At 28.5% G+C, this 27,594-nt stretch overlaps 1 protein-coding gene across 2 annotated transcripts in view; it reads left to right on the plus strand.

Moving 5' to 3' along the window:
• Positions 1-219: 219 nt before the first annotated feature.
• Positions 220-27,594, plus strand: part of LOC130667981 (proto-oncogene tyrosine-protein kinase receptor Ret) — a 71,017-nt gene continuing 43,642 nt past the window's right edge. For both annotated transcript variants that reach the window (XM_057469942.1, XM_057469943.1), the window contains exons 1-2: positions 220-521; positions 1,034-1,378. In XM_057469942.1, the coding sequence (XP_057325925.1) occupies positions 1,291-1,378 (88 nt within the window). In that variant the 5' untranslated portion in view covers positions 220-521; positions 1,034-1,290. The remainder of the gene's footprint in view (positions 522-1,033; positions 1,379-27,594) is intronic.

A 27,594-nucleotide genomic window follows, 5' to 3' on the forward strand; every position in this document is an offset into this window, starting at 1 on the left:
TTGAGATAGAAATGGGTTCAAAGGACAGACGAATAAAGGATAGACTATATCCTATCATATACATATATATATATATATATTATATATATATATCCAGGACTAGGGATAAAAAAAATAAACTTAGTAGTAGTAGACAGCCGTTTCCGGGTGATGCGCAAGCGCGGAAAATTGTCTGATAACAACGTGCGCCCCTGCGACGCTTTAGTGTTGGTTGTAACACCGACGCGTCGCGACGGCGTTTGATTATACGCGCGGTAAAATATCAAAGATACCGGTTTAACGCGCGCTTCGTTCAAATTAAATTTGCAACAATAATATTTATGTATTAAAACTTTTTTAATTCGTTATATGAAAGACTTCTTAAAGTGAATATATGTTTATTGTTTTAAAAAATTTAAATTAGTGCTCTGATATATTTAAGTGTCTAATTTCAACATTATTGTGATGCTTTATTGTTAATCAATGAGTGACCATAATTTTTATTTTTATTTATTGACAGAGAAACTTATTTACAAGAAACGGTAATGGGAGATGTGATTGCAGAATTGTTGATGATTTTTTTTTTCTTTAAATCAACATAAAATTTTTCTTCGATACTGAAATTAGCCGACGTCTTATAATTTTTTAATTTTTTAAAAAATGATAATTTATAAAAAAAAAATATTTAAAAAAATTGCACTAATAGTTTTCTTAATTTTCTGCAGGTGCATATTTTTAGTTTTTATTTTATTCAAATTTAATTTTTCAAAAAAAAAGTCCAAAAAATTTTAATTGTCCGCTAACTTCAGTGTCATAATTTTTCTGATATATTCTATTATTTTTTTTGACTGCACAAAATTAATTCTTTCTTACTAAATATATCCATAAAATAAACGTTTATAATTTTTTGTTTATTTAAAATTTTAAGTTTTATTTAAATGAATTAATAATAAACTTTTTTATTAATCTTATTATTAAATAATTAATATTCAAAATAAATTTTTACTAAGTAATAAAATATTAAACTAGTCAACCTTTTTATGATATTAATTAGAAATGAAACAAGAATCAACATGTCACCGAGTGCAAAAGAGCAGTTAGGTTGCAAAATTAATCGAGTTGCAATGATGAATAATTAATTAACAAATGCTGATTTACATTCGATGGGACAACAAATCTGACTAAACCACGCACTGCAATCTGCACTCGTTTACCCCTTCCATAACTTTCTCGGTGCAGACAAAAAAAAATTAATCAATTAAACTACAACTAAAAATACTTAAAAAAATTTAATTGAAAGAAAAAACAAACATGGAAACGAGTAACGGAAAAAAAGAAGTTCAAACGCAGCTGGTTTTACTGTTTTTATTGTTGACACTTTTCACGACATTTGGATCAGGTAAGTTTACTTACTTTTAATAATACAATACTATATTTTTTATACTATCATAATACACAATACACTTTCACACTTGGAGTCTTTGTAAGTTTGTGTACATTGTACGGTTAGGTCTGCGATGAGGCGACTGGAGTTAGACAACGACCTGCATCGACGACGCATTTTAAAAAAATTAAATAAAATAAATATATATGTATATATATTTAGGATATATACATACATATGTATATTGTATATGCTGATTATACTTAACATATGCAGATGGTTCATATCGTTTTTCAACGTACAATCGACAGTAATATTTAACGATTTAATTTATGCTTTTCAAGTTACGTTTAAAAAATTAGGGAAGATTTAAATATTAATTTTTTATTTAAAGTAAAAGTATGTTTTATTAATTAATAAACGAGCAACCTGCAGTCACTACGTGACTGCCCAAATATCATTACTAAATTTATAAAATACGCAGAAAAAAGGGATTTCTTGCCACAACAAAATTTTAATTTGCACCAAGAAATTTTATGCATTATCAATTAAATACAAAAATTGCCTTGGGGCAAGAAAAGATTATTTGTGTCAATCAATCCTTTTTTTTCTATTATGCACACTTTTTTGGCTTTGGGAAGCTTCCTAAAACCAAAAGAGAGTACAAAAATCTGTCATTTTGGAATAAGTAACGCGATATAAATAATATATTCAGTGACATTCAGTCATATTTAGTGACAGAATAATTAAAGTATTAATTTATTTAAATAAAATAAATACGATCATCTTTTTTCTCGCGTTATTTAAATGTAATTCGAATGATATCGATAAATCTATTTATCTTAATACTTGGCAATTAAAAAGAGTTTAAACTATAAAAGGTACAAATTCAAGTCTCCCTTTAAACTAACCAGTATAATTATTAATTTTACAATTTTACAATTGTAAAAGTTATGTGCTCATATTTTTATTATGCAGAATTTTAAATCTGAAATAATGTCGGTTTTCATTTTTTGAAATGACTAAATTTTGATATTGTTCGTCACACAAATGATCAAAAAATAAATTAATTTAGATGTGAAGATGACGAGTGTGAGGTTGATAAAATTATTAAAATTTTTTATCTACATTTATCACGGAAATGATAAACGACTACAAAAGCATCATTGTACTGTTAAATTACTTATATGAGCTTGAATACTTCTGGTTATATTGAGTAAATGCAATCAATTTTTAGCACAATATGCAACAGGTTAACTATTGACATAACAACATGGTAAATAATATTGACAATTTCAAACAAAAAAATCTGAACGTCGGTTGGCCCTGCAGGCCAGCCCCAAAACTTCCCGCTGTTTTCGAGCTCAAGGAACTCGAAAATAACACTGTGAATATATTTTCGAGCTCTTCAAGCTCTAAAATGCTATTAAATGCAAACACCGAGAAAAAAATTTTCTCCTGACAACAAAATTTTAGTTATGACAACAAAATGATTTGATTGCCCATTGCTAATCATATATTTGGTTGTTTTAGAGTCTACTTAATCAAATGATCTGAAAATTTAGGAAAGTTGATGGCCAACAACCTCTTTCGATTGCCACCTTAACCATCCAAATCGGTTCATTAGTTAAAAAGTTATAGAGTGTTCACATCTACACACACACACACACACACACACACACACACACACACACACACACACACACACACACACACACACACACACACACACACACACACACACACACACACACACACACACACACACACACACACACACACACACACACACACACACACACACACACACACACACACACACAAACAAACAAACAAACAAACAAACAAACAAACAAACACACACACAAACAAACAAACAAACAAACACGCGGACATCATTCTGAAAATAATCAGAATAGCTTCCTAGGACCTCAAAACGTCGACATCTGATGAAAACTCGATTATCGAAAATCGGGGTGAAAACAATAACTTCCCGATTTTGTTAAAAATCATCGATTTACTTAGCGGGAAGTTAAAAAATTGTTTTGTTGAATGAAACAATTTTCGTTCACGTGTAATTTTGTTCATTAAATTAAATTGTTGTAGTCATTTTTAAGTATAAAATAAAATTGTTTTTATCTCAATTAACGATAATTCCGTAATTCCAACGAAATATTATGATTATTTTTTTTCTATTTTGTAGATCTTAAAGCACTTATACTCACCCTCATACTCTTCATACTAAAAAAAAAAATTTTATTATTTATTGATCTTGAAATGCAGCTCATATACTGCCGTGCGTTTTATTGAAATAATTGAACTTTTAGGTAATGCGTAATCAATATGAGTTTAACGCATTTTTATAGCCGAGAAAAAAATTTTTTGCATGATCATATATTAAAGGGGTAAGAGTTGAAGCGGCATTAGTGACGAAAAAAGTTTTTTTCAAAGTGGTTTTGATTTTATAACATTTTGCTTTTTCAAGAAAAAAGTATTAGAAAAAAAATAATTTTTTGTCACTTATACTCTTTCAGTTTTACCTTTATTGATTTAAACGTTTATAAATAATTATAAACTATCACGCAAAATTTTTTTTTCTGTAGTAGTATTGATTTCATTAATTAAAAATATATTTCATTAAATTGAATTTTGAAAAATTCATGTTATAAATTTCAAATATTTCTTATCATTCTGTGAAAATAAATGATTCTTGCCTATAGTCATTTAGTATGGTCATGAAACTACTCCTCAGTTAATTTTATAACAATCATTTTTTCATCAATCTCCAAAAAATCTAATATCCAATTAAAAGAGTTAATTACTTCCAGTAGAGTACCGATAATTGAACGACAAAAAATTCCTTCAATTTTCTAGGATACTTGTATTTACTATAAGGATTATTAGATTATCAGCTTGCGATTACATTAAGTGAAACCAGTCATATATTTTAAAACCAATAATTTATGAACATTTTAATTCTTATGATTTTAATTCATCAAAAATAAATTTTTTATTTTGCACACCTCAAGCGCGAAAACGCTGAGGGTGCTCTATTGTCGTTCGATTTTTTTCGGGTACCTCACTCACTTTCAATCACCTCTACACTTTTTAAAGTACATCAAAATAGGATTACACTTACATCATCATGTAGAAAATTTATCAAGGAATAATTATAATATAACATAAAGTTGATTACTCAATATGTTATTTTTAAAATAAATAATTCAGTTGAGGAGAGGCTTGATGTCAATTAATTAACTGATTTCTTGTGATCACGATAACTCCCGAATAAAACGGCTCAGGATCCTAAATTTTTTTTATTAGCATTAATTTTGTGATTACAAGGACCCTTTTGTTAATCACTATCCAACTATTTTTGGTTTTATTGTAATTAATGAAAACTTAAAAACTTGTAATTCACAAAAAATTGAGCTGCCATTTTTCTTACTGTAGTTATTATTTATGCACCAATTTTCTTTTTTCTTCACCAACTACTAGCAGCAGCACTAGCGTAACTGTACAGGATTAAAAAAAAAGAGCGACATCTAAGACAAAAACGCGGGATATTTAAAAAAAAAAAACTGGAAATAAGAAATAAAAAGAAAATAAAAGTAATAATTTAAAAGTGGAATAAAAATTCATAATTAAAAAAAAAAATTAATGTTATGAAATAAAAATAATGATTAAAAATAAAATGAGCGATTGAGGTGTGCACTTTTGGATTTTTCAACTTTGTTTTTGTTTTTAATTATAAAATAAATTTCTATAGTTCACATTTACGGTGCTATGCACATACAGTTGCCTTGTATATAATATATATTACATACTGAGAAATTTCAAAACTGAACCGTCCATCACTTCACAAGCACTCGGCCATGACATTGCGTAGGTAGTCCGCTAACGAAATTTCAGATGAAATTTATACTACACATCTCTATTATTTTATTTTGGTATTATATACTTACTCGAATCTTGATTGAAGTAATTAAAATGCAGACAAGACTTTTTTCCAAGAAAATAGAAAAATATAAACTTTTATTCGAACAAACTATTTTATAATAAATATAAGCGTATTTGTAAATTAAATTTTATTGAAATAAAAATAAAAAAATTAAGAAATAATATTTTTCCACAGACGATTCAATCAAAAACGTTAATTTAGTTCTGTCACACTAAATTTTTGTTAATTCAAAAGAGCGCATTGTTTCTCGTGTCACATCACTACGAAATGTAAGGGGATGCGTACTTATAATTTATATCTATAGTGGTGGTAACATGAAATAAAAAAAAACCGCCAATTGCAGTCGCAGGGTCTCGTTTTCACGCACAATGAACGCGCTAAAGAATTGAGTAAGGCCCCAAGGCATTTCTCATTCTGTAAAAGTAAAAAGTCCTTCATTTTTTTTATAAATATTTAAAAAAATAAAACTTTATGATCATCATAATAATATAAAAACTTTTATTACAATTATGATGTAATAAAACAAATTTTTTTCAAGTTTTTAATTTCCACTGAGAAAAAAAAATTATATAAGCCGTAAATTATGACTTCTCATCTTCTTTAAAATATTTTTGCCAATAAAAGTTAATGTTTTCACACCGTGAAGAAAGCAGTGTTAAAATGGATTCATAGTGGTATAACAGTGTTACTTAGCGGTATTAAAACGCTACACACACGGAGAGAAATGTACCGAAAATATTCCTATTGCGATGAAAGCAGTATTGGTAATGTACCTTAAACAGCCTAGTAATAATTCCTATGCGGTATAGTACTGAAAATTTGTGTGTGATGGCGCTTCGAATGTACTGTGAAAATGTCTATACGAGCACAGTAAATATTACTGTGCTGCTCTAGAGTATATGAACATTTGAAAAAGTATCCGTGTCCGTTGTGATAAGTTGTAAGTTTTATTTTATTGAGTAATAAATCATAATACTCGTAACTTAATAACTGTATTAATTTTAACTAAGAAATTAAAACATTAATCTTAAAAAAAGGCAAGATATTTACAATCTCGTCAGGATATATAGATTTAAAAAAAATAACTCACAGTTATTTCGAATCACATGATTCACAAAATTTAATAAAAAAATTGTAGCCTTAAAAATTTGACATTTCGACTTATTATGTTGACATGAAGATTTTACCGAAATTTATTTAAGGAATTTCATTAAACAGATAACGTAAAAAAACTATAAGTAATTTTTTCAAAATATACATCCCGGCGAATTTATAATTACGTTTTTATTTTTTAAATTATTGCTCGAATTTTTTTTTTAATTAATAAATGAAATTTCTAAAATAGTTATAAAAATTCATGATCATTAAAAATTTTCAAAAAGTGGGGGGCATCGTCGGAGAATTGTCTTGAGTAATTTACCGCCATAGCTACGACTTATGACTGCTTAGCAGCGCTGGCGTCACTGCAGAGAGATAGCAGCTACTCAGCACAGTAATTCTTACCGTGCTGTTTAGGAAACTACTCTCATACAGGGAAGGTAAATCTACATAAAGCAAAATAAACTTTACTTGAAAATAATCTCTTGACAACATAGGAGCCCTTCCTATCCGTAACGTATTTACGGATCTCACCATACAATATAGTAAAATTTCAGATGCTTATTTTTTTCGTGAACTTAGTACTAGATAGCAAAGTAATATTTACTAAACTTTTTCATCGCAATAGGAATATTTACGATACATTTAAGGAATAACCTTGATTGTAACAGTACAAACTATACTATTTGAAGTTTTTTATACGAGGGTCCTATTCTTGTACTAAAAACTGTAATTTTATTATAATTTCACATGTTTTATTAGACTCATTAAAAAGTTTAAAGACTTTATTTAACTATTTTCACTGTTACATTCTATCACTAAATTGTCAGTTTTTTCGTAAAATATTTCAATCAAAAAGTTAAATAGATTTATTTTGTGAATCCAATTAACTTTTGCAAAGGAAAAAAAAATATGTTTAACCTTTAATAGCTCAGATATATAAATGTCTACTAATATCTTCGTCACTTACAGCTTGTACACAGCAGGAAGTTCTAGGGTTGACCCATATGGTGAATCGATTTGCACATTTTTTATGTCGAGTTGACATCACATCTAATTAATTTCAATTGGTATTTTTAAATTGATGCATCAATTATGATTTGATAGCACTAGATATACCTTGACCTTTCATAAAACTTATAAATAAAAACCTGACAGTTTTACTCAACGATCATAATTGTTAGTTGGTTTTTGAATTTTTTTTCATAATAATAATAATTCATTCATTTTTATCTCTGTTATTGCAGTAAATATTTCTTCAAATTAAACTTTTAGAATTATATATATTTATTGAATAATTTTCGTTCTGAAATTTTTTTTATCATATTTATATTGATAAAAAACGATCGAACTACTTGGGAATAACTCGATGAACGTCATCAGTTCATCACTATACACAATATTGTTGTAATGCTATAATAAAAAAAAGGGATTGACGGTGATAGTAAAGAATCGTGTGAATACACACAATACATACATACATTAGCACTTACATATATATATAGTTTGCAGAGGCAAACGATCGAAAAAGCACAAGGCCGACTGATACACTGTTGGAGATAAAAAGTTATCGTGAATAGGGACATTGATTTAGGATATGTCATAGTGTGTAGGTATACCATACGGGAATAAAGGCTTTACGTATTGACACTGAAATAAAAAAGGTGCATACTGAAATCTAGAGGGTGAAACCGACAAGACTCAATATCGAGTATTTATGTTATAATTTATATCGTATATATTGATACGTAGAGTACATATATACATTAGACCGTTTCAAATTAGGGGACTATTTTTTTTTTATGAACATTGAAAAAACGAAAGGGTATCTTAAAATATGGCGCCACACTGATAGAAAATTTATATTGACTCAAATATTTTCTTGAGCCAAGAATGTATTTCTGAATACAGCCAATTTTCCTGCTTCAAGAAATTCTTGTCTTGATTTAGATTTTCTTGGCTCTAAAGATTTTATATCTTCTATGAATAACTCTCGTGTCTTCCCGGGTCAAAAATAAAACTTGGTTTAGACTTGGTTTACCAAGTCGAAATTTGGAGCCGTTTTTCACCGGACAAACTCAACTTTTTTTACGGAGATATGGCATACATTGAGTTTTCGCCTTGGTTTAGACTTAACTGGCTTACTTAGTCACGATTTAAGACGAAAAAGTTGAAATCAAGTCGAAATTGACTTGGTTTAGACTTATTGGACTTAAATTATAAGGCGAAGAAGTCAAAACTAAGCTGAAAGAATTTTTATATATTAATGCGAAAGTAAGGTGAATAAATAACTTTTTTTCGACTTGGTTCAGTAAGGTCAAAAGTAAGGTGAATGACTATCGTGCTCGAAGTAAAGACAAATAAGTTCAAACTACAGGGTAAGAAATGAATGGCGTTCAACACCATGCTGGTATGGTCTCGAGACAGATACTACTATAGTATGTAAAATATTCCAAGACAGTATTGTAACGAGTCCCAGAAGTATGGCGTTATTTACTATACTGTATAGTACTGGAGCTATTGTATTGCTCACTCGTGTGCATAGCAGGCACGGCGAAACAGCATGGCCCTGAGACCCATACTACAATGTCGAGGGCACAATGCTACTATTTTTTCCCGCCATAATTTCTGGCGTGTCAATCAATGTATACTATCGTATTACCACCAAAACTATATAGATGTCTTTAGACTAGGTTTATCGGCCAGAAACAATGTGGATACGGCAACGCAGTATGGGCCTGACGGCCATACTGACATTGCGGCGTTCGCGACAACTATTGCCAATGTTACTATTCCCGCAATGGTTGCATCATCTATGCATACAATTTTATAACCTATAAAAATCTTCGATACCATACAGTATGGCGTTCACGCCCATACTGGCATAGTGATATCCGCAAAATATTATCTTACCGCGTAAGATAAAAAAATACAAGTAAGTTGAAATAAGTTGAAACTAAGATGAAAAAAGTTCCAAAAGTTTAAAAAAATTTATTTTTTCGTCGAAAAAGTCAAGATCTTATTGAAAAATCGTCGGCAAATTGATAACTTCAAAAGAAAATAAGGTGAAGCGAGCCTGAATCAAGTTTTATTTTTGACCCGGGTTGACCCGAAACTATATTATCTTCAATCGATACTATCGAACTCTTCAAGCAAGACCACTTGTCTTCAACTAAAAATGTCGTATTATTATTTTAAGAACTTTAAATTTTTGGTTTAACTAATAATTCCTTGATGAAAGATGTTTGTTAAGTAATGAAAAAAAAAAATTTTTTTTTTGAGCCGAGTCAATCGATATCTTGATTTTTAAAAATCGCGTCATTATCGAAACAAGTCGGTCGTCATGAAAACAAACACAAAAAATTAGATTTCTATGAAATACACTAAAGAATCATAAAAGAGTAAACGTGAGTAAAACAGACGAAGCTTTTAGTGCATTATATGACACACTCAATGATTTCGCGCTTGATGATGTATGCGAAATGACTACTTATAATATTGTTTTGGTTAGCGTACCAAAATAAATTATGTTTAAAAGATATTACATTGATACTTAAATTTCTTGATAATCATGAAAATAGTATTTTTTAATGCTGTAAAAATATAAATTTTATTTATAATCCATTATTTAATAGACCGTTAAAATGAATTATGAGTATCATATTCCTTTTAAGAACTTTCTATTCTACACCAGTTCATAAGTAATATTACACTGTGAAAATAATAATATTAATAATATTAATGATAATAATATCTTGTTAAAATTATCGTTCATTGAGATAAAAACAATAGGACCTATAAAGAAGGTTATTCGGCAGCTGAAATGGAAATAGATTTCTCGTAATATATTCATTATTGAATCGTGAAAAGTTTTAATTATAGTAAGCACCATTAAAAATTCATGATATAAAGTTAGAATCATAATACACGGAAAGAAAATTATGGAAACGGTTCCCGTAATTCTATAAAATTTTTTTCTATACCAACATAGGAATTATGACCATCAATTATGGTCAGTTCCTATGGGAGCAGTTCCTATAATTATAGGAATGCTACGCATAACATTATAGGAATAGTTCCTATAATTATAGGAATGGTTCCTTTAATTTATAGGAATTATTCTTATAATATCATGAGAACCATTCCGATAATATTATAGGATGGTTCCTATAATAGTATGAAAACTATTCTCATAATATTCTAGAAATGGTTTCCGTAATGCTATTGGAATAGTTCCTATACTATTATAGGAATCATTCCCATAATATTATGGGAATAGTTCCTATACTATTATAGAAACCATTCCTATAATATTATGGGAATGGTTCCTATTCTATCATGAAAAAATGAATCTAAAGAAAAGTGTGGTAATCACTTCCACAATACACAGAAATATTATTAAATATAAAAACAAAAATTCAAACATTGAAAAAAAATTCGGATTTGACAAAAACATTAAAATTTTTAACAAAAATTTTTTTATTTCTAACAAATTTAGCGTCGAAGAAGCATCATTTGAATCTCTCCATATCATGAGGGAAACTTCTACACTATTTTGCAAAAAAAAATTTTCATAATATTATGGGAATAGTTCTCATAATATTATGGGAACTATTCCCATATCATTACGGGAATGGTTCCTATAATGATATGGGAATACTTCCCATGATATTACAGGAATGGTTTCTATATTGGTATAGGATCTATTCCCATACCATTATTTATATATTTATGCGAAAAAATTAAAACATTGTATAACTTTTAAGTTAATAATAATTTTATTCAAATGAATTCAAAGACCATATGGAAAATATGTGATTACTATATAAATCAAAACTTTTTTTTATCTTAATTTTAATAAGTAGTGAATTTCGTATTCGCATGTTCACGAACGGTTTGTCCCTCGTATATTATTAATGTTCGTCATTTTCGTGCAGCTTTTTTCTTTCGCCTTTCATTAATGTAAGCTCGTTTACTTTTTTTGGCTAAGAAATAAAATATAAAAACTAAGAAAAAAATTGCATTGAAGTTTTTACAGAACTTACAATCACGATTATAATAATGAATATTCAAATTTTCTTTAATATAAAAAACATAAGAGAATTGTAATTAATAATCAAATTACACTGGTAAAAATGTTCCTCACCTCGGGCTCGATATTCAATCGCCATAACTCGCGTCTTATACACAATCGCACTAGATACATGAACGAGTGTTTAAATGCTGATGATTTTTCGTCTTTGAGAAAACTTACAAATAATCACGGTTTTTCAAAAAAACTATTCAAACTTTTTAACTTTTCTAATAAAAAATTTCCTCATTACCTTAATTAATCATATAAACCATATACACGGAAAGAAAATTATGGGATCTTTTGCTATGCATTATGAGAATAGTTCCCATAATGGTATAGGAATTGTACCCATACTATTATAGATTCCACGCGTTTTCATCCCCCGACAATATATCCTCGACAAAATATCCTACGGACAAAATATCCCCCGACAAAACATCTCCGGACATAATATCCCCGACAAAATATCCTATCAGCAAAATTTCTCTTTTTTATTTAAATGTTTTATTTGTACTATTCACAACTAATTTGGGTGCTTGTTTTTCAGGGAAATTGTGGGAATTTATAAATAAAAAATAACTGCCTATTTAGAGTGCTAGTTTTTCAGGAAAATTGTGAAAATTATATGGAAAGATATTTTGTCGGGGATATTATGTCCGGAGATATTTTGTCGGGGGATATTTTGTCCGTAGGATATTTCGTCGGAGATATTTTGTCGGGGATGTTTTGTCGGGGGATGAAAATGCGCATTACCCTATTATTGGGATGGTTCCCATAATGATATGGGGATAGTTTCCATAATAATATGGGAATAGATCTTATAACGATATGGGAACCATTTCCATAATATTACGGGAACTATTCCTATATCATTATTGGAACCATTCTTATAATATCATTAAAATTTTTTTTGCTCAATAGTGTAGAAATTTCTCTCATGATATGGAGAGATTCGAATGAAACGTCTTCGACGCTAAATTTGTTTAAAAAAAAACAAAAATTTTTTAAAAATTTTAATGCTTTTGCCGAATACGGATTTTTTTTTTTCAATGTTTGAATTTTTGTTTTTATATTTAATAATATTTCTGCGTAGTTTAGAAGTGATTACCACATTTTTCTTTGAATTAATTTTTTCATGATAGTATGGGAACCATTCCCATAATATTATATGAATGGTGCCTATAATAGTATAGGAACTATTCCAATAGCATTATGGAAACCATTCCAATAATATTATGGGAATAGTTCCCATACTATTATGATAGATAAATGGTTCCTATAATTTATGGGAATGATTCCCATAATATTGTAGGAACAATTCCTATAAATTATCGGAACCATTCCTATAATGTTATGGGTAGCATTCCCATAATTATAGGAATAATTCCTTGTAATTATGGGAAAAACTCCTATAATTATAGGAACTGCTCCCATAATTAATTGTCATAATTCCTATGTTGGTACAGGAAAAAATTTTATAGAATTATGAGAACCGTTTCCATCATTTTCTTGCCGTGCATTTTATTTTTATTCAACTATATGCTCTCATACACTGTCAAAAATTAGCGGAGTGAATGCGAAGTAAATCCGAAGTGACTGCGGAACGGATGATTGCTTCTCATTCATTTAATCCTCTCGGAGTGAAATTCACCCCCAAGGAGGGTTCAATTTAATATCAAAACTCCGAATCGGAGTGAATGCAGATTAAAATAAAATCCAGATCACTCCAAATTCCCTCAACTCAAAAAAGAAACTCTGTATGCGGAGTGACTTTTATAAACTCCGGAACTCCGAGTGACGAAGTGAATTCGAATTGAAATAAAATCCGTAATTACTTCGAGTTCACTCCCAACTTTTTGCAATGTATTTGTTATATTGATCAATGTCACTTCGCTTTTGCTACCATATTTTTATGCAACGAAAATAAAAAAATTATTATGCACTTACAAATACTAATTATAGACAGAAAAATAAACATAATAAATGTTTCTATAAAATGAATTTAATGATGTAATACGACTGAAAGTGCATATAAAGTTAGATAATTATGATGAAAGTTAAAGTTATCGTGGATAATATAAAAAAACATAGGTATTGATTGAAGAAAGTTTCATGTTAACTCGATATAAATGCTAGCAGAGCTGGTCTTATTGCTTTTCAACATGCAAAGTCCCTGGCCTTAACCTCCTCGACGTCATACTAATAGCTATATATATTTATATGTATATCCAAATACATATACACATACGAGAATCTCGTGTTTATATTTTAAAACCACGTGCTGATAGACTTCAACTAGTCAAAGTGGTTCCAGATTATTTATGCTACAGAAAAAAAAAATCTTTATGGTTTTCTTTTTCATCACATATCACATCACGATTCTAACTTTTCTTTATAACTTTAATATTTTTTGTTATTTATTTTTGCGTGTAGAGTTGATATTGTTGATATGTTACTTTATAGGTAAATTAAATTTATGATGTGATAGTTCAAAGGTCACTGATGGGATAGTATTATTTTATTACCTTGAAATAGGTATCCAGTTATACGTTTTGAATTATGTCTAGTATTAAATAGCGTTGTGCGAACATTATTATCAATAAATTTAATTTCAATACAACCCTTACGCTTTGTATTTCAGTATTAATATTCATTAATTAAAAGATACATTCTAGTGATAACATTTTGTTTTTTATAAAATTCAAAAATAAATAAAAATAACATGATGATTTGTAATTAATTCATATACGTCTTATTGATCAATTTTTTTATTTTTTTTATATACTTTTATAAATATTCATTTCACGCCAATAAAAACAATTTTTGGTTTCATAATAAGATCAAGCTTAAAATAGTATATTGTGTGACAAGGGATGAAACAAGACGATTTCAGATTAGGGTGAGGTTGGCTGCCCTAGTCGCAGGCGAGGACTGACATCACCCGTAGTCTGAAATCGTGTTTTATCCTGAGTCACACACTATATTTTTCATGATTACCTGCGCCGAAACTTCAAGATTCAGTGTCAGCGGCCAGTAAGAAACAAGTTAATTTTAGGCCGATGATGCGGAAAACTATTAGAGAATGAGAAATATGTGATTTACAGTATGGCGTTCACGCCAATACTGGCATAGTGATATCCGCAAAATATTTCTTACCGTGTAGATTGTAATTTTACTGTACCATATACGGGCTATAAATTCAGAATTTCTAATCGGCATTGTAGCTGAGGTGTCAACGTCATTAGTCACGGTGCGAAGAAACAGTGAAGACCGGGTTCGATCCCAACTTCAGGCAAACAATTTTATTTTCCATTTTTGATGATAAATTAGTCCGCGTTTGTATACGTATGTGTGTGTGTTTTTGTGTATATGCGTGTCGTAAAAGTGATTTAGTAAATTTTTGTTCATCAGTAGGCAGTACATGAATGCGTGTCTCCCGACGCGCATGACTATTATTTTAGGAGTAGGGACGAAATTACAATCTGGATTGTAAAAATTACTCGCCAGAATACATCTTTCACAAATCGCGTTAATTATTATTCTAAATAATATGCGGTAATTTTTACTTTGAGTTGTGTAAAAATTATGATTTTTTTTAACATTTTGAGATTAGTTTCTCGGATTGTAATTTTTTTTTCAAATTCAGTATGAATTCTTTAATTTTTTCTCCGTGTATTGATTAATTTTTTTTGTTTTTTTATTGTTTATCAATTAATGGTCATATGCCTCATAATTTATATTTAATTATTTAATATATATCCGCATTCGAGTCACAATAGATACTAAAAACATTCTGTAAATAAAATCAATTGTAATGAATTAAAATACTTACAAAAAACAAAAAAAAATCGCCGATAGTTTATTTAGCCATCGAATAGTTTGTGTGAATAAAAAAATTTAATTAGCGAAAGTAAATGTAAAAATTTTACCTTCATGAATTAAGAAGTAAAGTAGAGTGGGGATCGTTTGTAAAGTTATCTTTTATCTCATTCAAGGATTCGTATCTATCTGTGTGTATGCTTTACTGTACGATAAAATGAAAGAACATGTTGTTGAGTGAGAATTGAGAAATTCATTCAATGCTCTCGTCTGTTTACATCCCAAATTCAAGAAGTACAAAAATATCTCGCTTTATTTAACATCACTCGTCTTTCAGTCATCATTGCAATCAATGGACATCAAAAGAATCAATAACAATTTATCATTTTTTTATTATTTTGTATAAACAACAATAACAATAAATTTAAAACAAAATTTAAGTACATCAATATCAATAAATTATTGTATTTATTTTTATACTTTTCGATAAAATTTGTAATCATGCTTTTTAAATTTTTACCGGTCAAATATTTCAATCAATTGACGAAACTGAAGTTAGCCGACGTCTAATAATTTTGGGTTTTTTTTTAAACTATAAATTATAAAAAAAAAAATATTTGAAAAAATCGCACCTATAGAATTTTAAATTTTCTACATGTGCATATTTTTAGTTTTTATTTTTTTTTAATTAAATTGTTGAAAAAAATAAACCGAAAATTGTTAATCGGCTGCTAACTTCGGGATCATATCAATAGCGGCTTGCTACACACATATATATACGTGTGTGTACTTATATATCTATAGTGTACTGCTATAAAAACGTGCAGCAGATTGTCGAGTGGATAAAAAAAATATTTTATTATTTCCACAAACTTGAAAAGTACCAACACATTTTCCACATTTGTTGAAAAATATGAAAATATTAAATATTAAAAAAAAGATATATTGTGAAACTTTTATTTTATTATTTTAATTTATAAATACACGCGTATATATATAAAGATGTAGAGAGAAAGAATAAGAAATATATATATAGAACTTGTAAATGAATTTTGATAGTTAAGGTAAATAAAACATAACATACTCGCTAATAAACGGATTTATTTTCGAAATAAAATTGTTTATATCATAAAGACATTTTTGTTATGTAGATCAAGGAGAAACTGTACGTGTCTAATACAGTATTTAGGTCACCAGGTGTGGTGTAATAGCTCCCATAGGATCGCGTAGATCAAATCGCGATGGCCCGCGTACTCTTGATCTTAATTATAATTAATTTATTACTCATTAATTAAGTAAATTTTTAATGAAAAATGAAAAAAGTTGGAAAATCCGAAAGTGCACACCTCAATCACTCATTTTATATTTAATCATTATTTTTATTTCATAACATTATTTTTTTTGAATTATGAATTTTTATTCCACTTTTAAATTATTAATTTTATTTTTTTTTTATTTCTTATTTTCAGTTTAATTTTTTTTAAATATCCCGCGTTTTTGTATTAGATGTCGCTCTTTTTTTGAATCCTATACAGTTACGCTAGTGCTGCTGCTAGTAATTGGTGGAGAAAAAAGAAAATAAGTGCATAAATAATAACAACAGTACGAAAAATGGCAGCTAAGTTTTTCGTGAATTATAAGTTTTTAAGTTTTTATTAATTACAATAAAACCCGAAAGAATTGGATAGTGATTAACGAAAGGGTTCTTGTAGTCACCAAATTAATGCTAATAAAAAAAATTTTGGATCCTGAGCCGTTTTATTCGGGAGTTATTATGATCACAAGAAATCAGTTAATTAATTGACATCAAGGCTCTCCTCAACTGAATTATTTATTTTAAAAATGACATATTGAGTGATCAACTTCATTTTGTATTATAATTATTCCTTAATAAATTCTCTACATGGTGATGTAAGTTTAATCCTATTTTGATATACTTTAAAAAGTGTAGAGGTGATTGACAGTGAGTGAGGTACCCGAAAAAAATCGAACGACAATAGATCATATTGCGCTTTCGCGCTTGAGGTGTGCAACAGCGCTTTCGCAATTGAGGTGTGCAAAAAAAAATAGTTACATTTACTATTAATGAAAATTTTCAATAAATTAAAATGTTATAAAGAATATAATTTGATAAGATAAAATCGTTTATTGCTTTTGGAATAATTATTAAATGTCATAAGTAACATCTATAATAAGTACAGAAGATAAATGACTATTTAAATGTCAGACTCTCCGTTGATCTGCACCACTCTTATTCTATTTCACATTTTGTTTGTAGCTTATTTTTCTTTATTCATTATTCCTGTCACAGCTTGTTTTGCAACATAAATCTCTGCGAAGTACGACATGTGTGGCATATAACATGCTCACAAAAAATAAAAAAATTCAATCTAATTTTGTGTGACCGAATAGTTTTACTATTCGAGATTGAAAAAAAAAAAAGATAAAAAATAATTTGACGAGATCTGGAATAAAGTATAAACAGAGAATAATAAAATTTAAAAATTGATTTTGTTTTTTCGACAAAACAAGACTGATTGGATGACTTTTTCTAAAAATTATTGCGCTTGATAAAATGAAATATACGCCTATTAAAAAAATATAGAACTTTAAGATTGACTTCGATTTTTATCTCAATTATTTTATAATAACAACAATAATGTTTTCTGGGGTGATGAAAATAAAAATATTTTTTTCATCTTTTTATCTTCTACGACGATAAAATGTAATGAAAAAAACGTATTCCACTAATCGGGGTCGTGTTTACTGAACCTTTGATTAAAGCATTCATCACCTTATTGCGGAGTAAAACTGTCCTGTTAGTGAGTAGATAAGGATGCTTGAAGACTTATTACCTTCGTTACAGTACATCATCAATAAATAAACTATACTAGTTATTATTCAATATAATACTTTATTTTTCTTAAATAAATATAAATCATAAGAATAATCATTTTTCATCCTTTTCATTTTCCAAAGTGTAAATGATTTTTCTATGTCTGATGATGAAAGTCTTTCTGATCTGTGTATTTAATTCATGCATAGTTTTAAAATTATCAAACATTTATTTACTTTTTCTCATTATTCTGTGCCACTCTAGCTTCCCTCATGAGAATCTCGTCTTTAAAGGTGACTTTCGGGAGGTAACCCTGTTTAATTTGGTGATTGATAATGGGTTCTGCAATTGTCATATGCATACGGGGTGGAATCGTGTACGAGCGTGATGGTGTGACCTCTAAACTGAAATGTACAGGTCGTGAGGGTCGGGGAAGCAAGTTTATAGACTGGTGATGGTATGAAATCTCAGCTTGTTCTTTTCGTAAGAAGTTATTGCCAAGGATCTCGACCCCATTAAAAGGTAGATTTTCATCTACCACGTGAAAGAGAATTTCAGATCCTAATACCTTTAATTTTACAGTGCCGATTGTCTTAATTCGGCACCCATTGAGACTTCTCAACGACATGACCTCATTTTGATTTATTTTGATCTGAGGTTTGAGGGCAGATACGTTGATCAAGCATACATTCCCCCCGTATCAGTGTTGAAGCTTTGTGTAACTCACCGTATAGTGAATTACATGCATCGAAAATCTTCGGTCCAGTCCCGAGGGTTAAAATAGAGTGTTCCTGGGGATCCTTATCCATTGTGAATGGGATGGGGCGAGTAGGTCCATAATTTATGTGACCAAACTGTATAAATAAATTTAAATGATTGACATAGAAAATGAATAAATCAATGTTTTTTTTCTTAAAAATAATGTTAAGTACTTAATAACCGCTACTTAACAATCGGAAAGTGCACACCTCAAATATTCATGTTATACTTGAACAATAAAATATCAATAATAATAATATTGAATGATATAGTTTGTATTTACAACTTAATCGTATAAAATCTCTAATTAGTTTATGTATATACGTGTTGGTTTTGTCGATACTACGAATGCGGTTTACTGTATCTCGAAACATAATCAGTATGCGCCGCAGCTTTAACTACCTTCATAAACTGTGGAATCAGCATGAGAGTTCGAGGGAACTCATTCTTGATTCTCTGTACTCTACACTACCCTCCCAGAATCAGCTTCCGAAAGTCATAAACGACTTAAACATTCAACATTGCCATTGAATGTTGACGATACCCTCTGTAAACTAAAAGCATTCTCATGTCGAGGGGTTGGTTCGCATTGAAAAAAATATAAAATAATGCAACACAATACAGCTAATAACTTATGACAATTATTTTAATAAATTTTTCATATGTTTCACAATATTTTCATTTCGATTGTTATTTTTTTTACTATTATTGCGTATGAGTGATTTTGTTTTATCAGCTGTAAGCTCCTATCATAACAAAGGTTTTCGTATGAAAATATTGATTTCAATAGACAGTATTTTTTAAATAAATTTTATATTTTTATCATTTGGTTTTTTTTATTGCCATCTTTTTAAATATACCTCTTATTGATTTATAGGTAAGGAGGCGGTAAAGTGGGCCCCATGGGGCAAAGTGGCCCCTTAAAATTTTCAAAACTTCAAAAAATATGGGGGCGAAGTGGAACCCTCAAAATTTTCTATGCGCCAATAAATTTGGACGGATAATAAGCTTATCAATATTTCTTATAATGAGGGCTAAAATAGACCACCAAAATTGTTCATCAAATATAATTTATTAAGAAAGTTAAAGATAATAAAATTAGGGAAGGGAGGGGCAAAAAGGGGTACTTTAGGAAATACCAAGTTTTCGAGGACTCAAATACGCTAAATCTTTTTTTTTTAATGATTTTCAAAGTAAACAGAAGAAATTTTCAGTTAGGGTTGAAAAAAAAAATTTTTTCATTTCTGCGGGCAAAGTGGGGTACTCCCCAAAAAAGGTAAATATTCAAAATTTCTGGATTTTAAACGAATTTGATCAAGTTGAATTTTTTTTAAAGTAATTTACATAAAGAAAAATTATATTTTACATGTTTATCGAATACAAAAGAAAAAAAAAAATTTTTAATAGTTTTTATCATAAAACAGACGTCGTTCATATTTTTCAACTGACAATTGATTTTTGAAAAAGTTTATCAAAAAAAATTCAAAGTAACGCTCAATTATATTTACAGAAGTGATTTTGGAATGTTTAAAAACCATTGAAATATAAAATTTTTTTTCATCAAATTTTGAGGGTACCCCGTTTTGCCTACCCTACCCCTACGTTTTAATGTTATATCGCAGCAGACTATTAAAATGGCTTTTATATTATTAAAATACAATTGTTTTATAGTCATTTGCAATTATCACACGTGTAAAGAATAAATAATATCAAATCCGAAATTTTTTGGAGGACCCACTTTGCCCCTAATTTTCGACTTTTCAATTATAATCGACGCTGCATAATAAAGTGAAAATTAATATCAAGGGTCTAAAAAGAAGTAAACGCGTAAAAAAAATTGAATGATATTATAATTATTATCCTTAAGGGGCCCACTCTGCTCCCTCTCCCCTATTTTTTGTAAAGAATTTTACCAGAATACATTAGTATATTAGGAATAATAATCATGATTTAAGTATGATCTTAAAAATTCGGTGATCACGAAGCACTATCTATAATGCTTCACGTTAAGAGTCATGCAATAATTAGTGAATTTATAAATTATTCGAGATTGGTCGCAAAGTATTGAGAATAAATTATTTTCATTCAAACGTTCAATTATTGGATTAAATTATATAAATAAAAGATAAAATGAGGATTTAATTAATACTTGAAGCATGAATGGAATATTTTGCATAAACTCTACAATATTGAAGTTGGTTGCTCCAATTAGTAACAGAAATTATACGATTAATAATTTGTAATATTAAAAGTTATAATACCTCATACGTAGTACTTATAACTTTGTAATTATATATTGCGGTAATAAAATTATTGAGCCATTCAAATGTTCAAATATGTGATAATAACATACGTAGTATTGTAATAATTATAATTAAATAAAAATAAAATGACCCTCGTTGAAAATCAATCAGAAACTCCAATTGTTTGAAACTCCAAAAGCGTTTCAATTCATCCGATTGAAATCCAAATTACTGTCAATCGAATCCATCAATTTGAATCGGAGTCATTATTTATAGGAAAGTAATTATACTGTTAGTTTCTGAAAACAGCTTGAAAAATATAATGAACAAAACAGACATTACACCTTTTTAAAACGTTCAAACTCATCGCAGGTCAATCAAGTATCCAGATTTTTTATTATCTCAATTCAATCCTAATTTCTGTAGTAAAATATATTTTTTTATTTTTATTTTGTTTTTATTTTTTTATTTGTCTCTACTTTTTTAGTAAAATTACTATTTCAGAATTTCTTCCTTCTGTTAAACTCTATCCTCTGGCCCAAGGTAACGACCTGCACATATCCCAAAACTAACAACCAGGTAACATAACAAAAATCATATTCTCATATAACCCATTCAATTTGTTCGCTGCGTCCAATCGCTGGCTGCCTTTTAGCTAAAAGTAGTAGCGTTTTTTTTTTCTCAATATAGGAAGTGAAATTATAAGTCTTAAAAATAACAGTGCAAAGTGAAATATCCAAAGGAAACAGAAAGATATAAAATAACAATTTATACTCTGAAACCTTACTTTACATTCGAGTTACGATTCTTGAAAACAAACCCTACCGAAAATGATATGAGCAGCCTTATAATTTAGCCGAGTTCTTCATAACACTTGATGCGGCTAAAAAAAAAAGACAATGAAGAATATATATATATATAGTGTTCAGGTAGGACAGAAAAAAAAATATCGCCTAAATATGAAACACCCTAATATTTATATTTAGCAAATATCTAGATATGCAGTCAATAGAAAAAAAAAATAGATATTGAATTGCGATTGGTCATATTAGAAAAACTTTAAACAGACCTATAGTGTCAGTTCGTGCTTGATCTATATCGACTATATATAGTTCATAAGTATTTTCAGCGCCAACTTATGTATTTTTTGCTTTAAATCAGAGAATATCACATAATACTGAAAATAGTTATTAGTAGTGAAAAAATAACAAGGGTACCAAGATGGTGACAAAGATGACACTGAAAAGATACATAAATAACAAAAAAAACAGTAGGGTGGACGTTTTTTTATTGTTTTAGACAGTAAAAAAAACTACAGGTGGATTTAAAATGAAATATTATATTTTCATAGACATGAAAAATAATTTATGATCCATTTATAAAAATTAAATGAAAAACACTATTAAATAAATTTTTTTTATTATATCAGTATTATTTTTTTAACGGTTATATTTTTATTTAATACTTATAAATATTCATTAAAAAGAAGTAGGTTAAATTGTAAATATAATTGTCATAGTTGTTATGATTTATTAAAGTGTAATTAATTATTAGGACGTTAATAATTTAATAGTATGCAAATAATTCACGTACATAAATTAACGTAGCCACATGCAAATGTATAAGTAAAAAAAAAAGTTTATAAATATAGGAAGGGAATTGATAGAAGCATAAGTTTTAATATAAGTTTTTTTAAAATTATGTACAGGATTTTATTATTCAAATGATTCCAATGAATCGTTCCTTTATTTCTCTATTTTTAAAGATTTAAGCTTAGCAATTATTTTTTATAATTTATGACGACATAACTTAGTAGTAGTAGTATATGCGTCTTTTTTATTTTAATATTTCTATTTTATGCAACAGGTTTAGAACGAATAATCGATTAATTATATCCTGATTAAATCTGATTCAAACTCAATTAAATCCGATTTACAATATTCAATTGAAAAACATTTTTTTTTCTTTCAATTAAAATTTTTCCATCGGAATCAATCGAAAAATAATATACATTTTGGATACCAATCGGTCCTAATCGAATTCAATCGGCAATTTCCGATTGAAAATTTTTAACCAGATTTAGATTCAATCGGAATATATAATTAGGGTAATAAATCATTTTTAACAACTTAATATTATAAATAACTTTTTATAACTTGAGTTTGCTCTATTTTAACAACTTAAAATAACTATTAATTTTTTTATCATTAAAATTTCTTATTTATAATATAAGCCTAATAAGGGAACATTTTAAGTTTAAAAACTAAAAATTAAAATTGAATACAGTTATCACAAATAAATTTGAAATTGTCATAATAGATGTCAGCACATGTATCATGGGCCCACTCATTACATGTTTGGCACCGAGTCCGAAATTCAGTGGATTCAATGTATCGTTGGCCACAAAAAGACAATAGATACGATGTCTTCTTCGCCAAATTTTAATTAAAAAAACATCATATATCTTTAGTCTTTTTTTTTCTGCGTCTATTCTGCTGATCAACTTGCTGCATCCTTTCCTAAGAACCGTAATCGAACTAAGAGTTTTTAAACAAAAAATAATTATTTTTTGTCTAGAAAATTATGTCTCACTGTGACTCGGACCCCAATCAAAAATATGTTGTCTCATTTTATCTCTGTCTTCTCGGCCGTCCTCGAGCTAAAAAAATGGTTATTTTTTTGTTCAAGCGGACGTCCATCCGGAAATAGTCAGAGTAGCTTCCTAGTAAAACAAAGCGTCGAAATCTGATAAAAACTTGATTTTCGGAAATCGGACTGAACCAATAACTTCCTTTTTTTTTTTTTTTTTGAAAATTTTCAGTTTTCACAGCGAAAAGTTAAAATAACTATTTTTTTTCGACACAGTAAAAAACGAATCGTCAAAGTGTAAAAAAAAGCGTGTGTTAAAATCCTGAGTGTTGAATTTTTAACACTTTTGTGTGTCAATTTAACAAACAGTATTTATCTTGTTTGAAAGGTCGCAATCGATTAATTTGTCAACTCACAAAAATGTTACTTCATACGAAAGTAACACTTTTTATGTGTTACTGTCAAATCAACACACAAAATATCTTAAAAATAATCTTGACCATGACAAAATATTCTTAAAAAATTTTAAGTAAAATGACACTTTTTGAACGTAAATTTAACATACAGTTTGTGAAGATTCTTTTAAGTTACACACAGAGAGTGTTAAATTTACATCTAGTCATACCTTAAGGACATTGCCTCTGTTGTTTTTACGCGGGAAGTACTACTGATTGTATACCCGAGCTATTGTAATGATCAGCCGGCATTTATCATTATTCGTGTCATTTTATTATTTTAATTTCAATTATTATGCAGCAAACATTAGTGTTAATTTTTTTATTCGATAGTGTAAATCGAGTTGAACTTAAAAGATTAAGAATAAAACAAAAAAACTTTGTCAATAAAAAATGACTTATAAAAGCTAATTACAATGAGTTTTTATTAATAACGAATCTAAAATTTTTGAATAAATTTTAAGGACGTTTATATTTATGTTGTGCTATGGCAATGGTTATAAATGATATTTCATATATATATATTAATTACTATTATTATTTTACTGCTGAAGAAAAAATAAACTACATTTGTTTGATTGATTTCAACTTTAATATTAAATAGTGTAAAAAATACATTTAAGAAGTGTCCATAAGTAACACAACATCGATTATCAAATTTAAGACTCTGTAAGTGTTACGAATAACATATAAGTGTGTAAAAGTTGAAGGTTCGATCTTCGAGAATTTAGACACTCATATGTGTTACTTTTAATGTTCACAAGTGTAACTTTTTCCATACAAACGACGTATGTTAAAATAACATATAAATCTACCGTTTTACACACGGCAAGTGTCAATTTTGACGAATCCTTTTTTACTATGTAGTATAAAGTAGTACAATTATGAATTATTCATTTTTATTAAAAATTAAAAATAAAAGTACGTGTTAAAATGAGAGAACAGAAATAGATATATATATATATATCTATTACAGCACAAAGTTATTTATCACATGTTTATAAATAGTCTAAAGTCTAATATACTTAACCATATTTTTCTCTACATCACGAAAGCTCGTGTCTCGTGTAGGGAGCGACGGATTTATAAATCCCTTCACGAAAGCCTATCGATAATGATATATTCACGTTCACTTTATTAATATAATAAAAATATCTTCTATACAATTATTTCAAATTATAAAACAAACCAAACAAAATTTGGATTACATTTTTTTTAAGCTTTTACAATTTTTTTTCTTATTGTTAAAACTAAAAGACTTAAGTACAGTTATAATTTTTGAAGAAAATCTTCGTTTCGTAAAACTTTGAAAAAAGTATAATGGAAACTCAAGATAAAAACTTATCTAAACTTTAACAACATAAGACAGAATGTAACCATCGCTCTTACTTCTAACTAAAGTTGTAGTTTATCGATTTACAGCCATAATAAAACAAGCTTAACTGCAGAAACATAGGTTAAAATGTTAGAACTAAATCGCCCAATAGTAAAAAATGCATTAAAATTTTAGTTTTATCTCTCTACTTTTAAAACCAAAAAAAGAATCCTTAATTACTTTTTGGTAATCCGTGAAAAAATAATTTAGATCTAATGAAATCTTCTTATTTCAAGCCTTTAATTAACACTCATTTTTGTTGCTTACTTCCCGTGTAATAAAAATTCGTTCCTAAAAGATTCCAAAAAAGTTCCGCATGTGAAACTACTAAAAGTGGGACAGATTAGAACGTCGAATGGAGCTTTTTTGAAACGTTAGTCATTTGATGGTGAAAAAAAAGTTTTTATGAGCAAATTTAGAGTCAAAAAAGGACGTTCGTAGAACTTTTTTGGAATTTTTTATGGACGTTTTTTTTAGTTCTATAAAAAATTCAAAAGTTGTGATTTTTGAAATATTTTGGCATGTTTCTAGAACGTCTTTATTCTAAAAAGATGCAAAAGTAGTGATTTTGGAAAGTGTTTGGAACGCCTCTTTTAGTCTATAAAAAAGTCAAAGTGGTGATTCTGGAACTTTTTCGGAGTGTTTTTGGAATCTCTATTTTAGTTCTGTAATAGGTTGTAAAGTAATAATTTTTAGACCATTTTGAATGTTTTTGGAACGTCTTTTTTAGCTTCTGAAAGAGGTCAAATGTGGTGATTAAGGAACTTTTTTGGATTGTCGATATAAAATTCCAAAAAATTTCCAGGAACCTCCTTTTTTTGGCTCTAAATTCGCTCATAAAAACTTTTTTTTTTTACCATCAAAATTACTAACGTTCCAAAAAAGTTCTATTCGCAGTCCTAATCTGTCTCATGTTTAGAAGTTCTACATGCGGAACTATTTTGGAATCTTTTTGGAACGATTTTTTTTTTTTTATCTAAATTTAGATCAATGCAAATTTATCTGAATCTTAGATTCCAAATTTTTATTTGAATTTTTATGTTTTGAATTCTCGTGTGAAATAAAAAATTAAAATTTTTACGGTTTGATTTGTCTTTTTTAGCTTTTGACTGTAAATCGAAACAACTTTTTTTCCGGAAATTCATTAAACAGCTTGTTTTATGTTAATATGTACTTTTTCATGTTTTTCGTCAAAAAAATGCGTTAAACGTATTCCATTTGTCAAAGTTTAAAATATCAATTTCAAAACTGAAAAAAAATTTCTCGTAGTTATATAACTATTGCCCTAATGAATGAAACTTTTTTAATATCAATGAGCCATAAGTATTTTTAGGTACAGAAAAATTTGTTTTTTTTATCATTTAAACTAAATTTATTTTATTTAAAAATAAAACTAAGCCCAGGATCTACAATCTAAACACTACATGCGGCATCAGCTTTCATTGTGTCTCACCTTCTTTTCAGTGCACTTGAGTTACCACCAGAATATGCAAATGCTTAGTACCCTAGACACGCGAACTAAAGGATTTCTGATATGTTCACATGCTGCACTACGTTTTCATGATGGCTCAACACAAGTGGACGGGTTGAAGGTGTGTACACAGGTGCTCTGACAGCTTAGTAACCTTATACATATATGCATTTATACAAATACATATATGCATGTACACAAATACATATGTAACACGTATATGACTCTGCAGTACTACTACTATTATTCGTTTAAAATGAGCTTGACTACTGGTAAGATGAAAAGATGGTCACGCAGTTCACCACCCTCGGTTTAACTTTACTTTTGCGTGATCCTTCTTAGCTAACGGTTCAACAAAACAACCCTCTTGGTCAGGCCAGAAATCCCATTCGCTTTTATCACTAATGTATATACAATTCACCAAATTATGTGTTTTACAGTATATAATCAAATTTGTTCATTTCATTTCGTAGTACACTCTTTAGTTATTGCGCATTAAATTTTTAATTATTATTATTAACTTATCAATCACTTTTATGAATACGATCCAG

Source organism: Microplitis mediator, chromosome 5, assembly GCF_029852145.1.
Source record: "Microplitis mediator isolate UGA2020A chromosome 5, iyMicMedi2.1, whole genome shotgun sequence".
NCBI classification, from domain to species: Eukaryota; Metazoa; Arthropoda; class Insecta; order Hymenoptera; family Braconidae; genus Microplitis; species Microplitis mediator.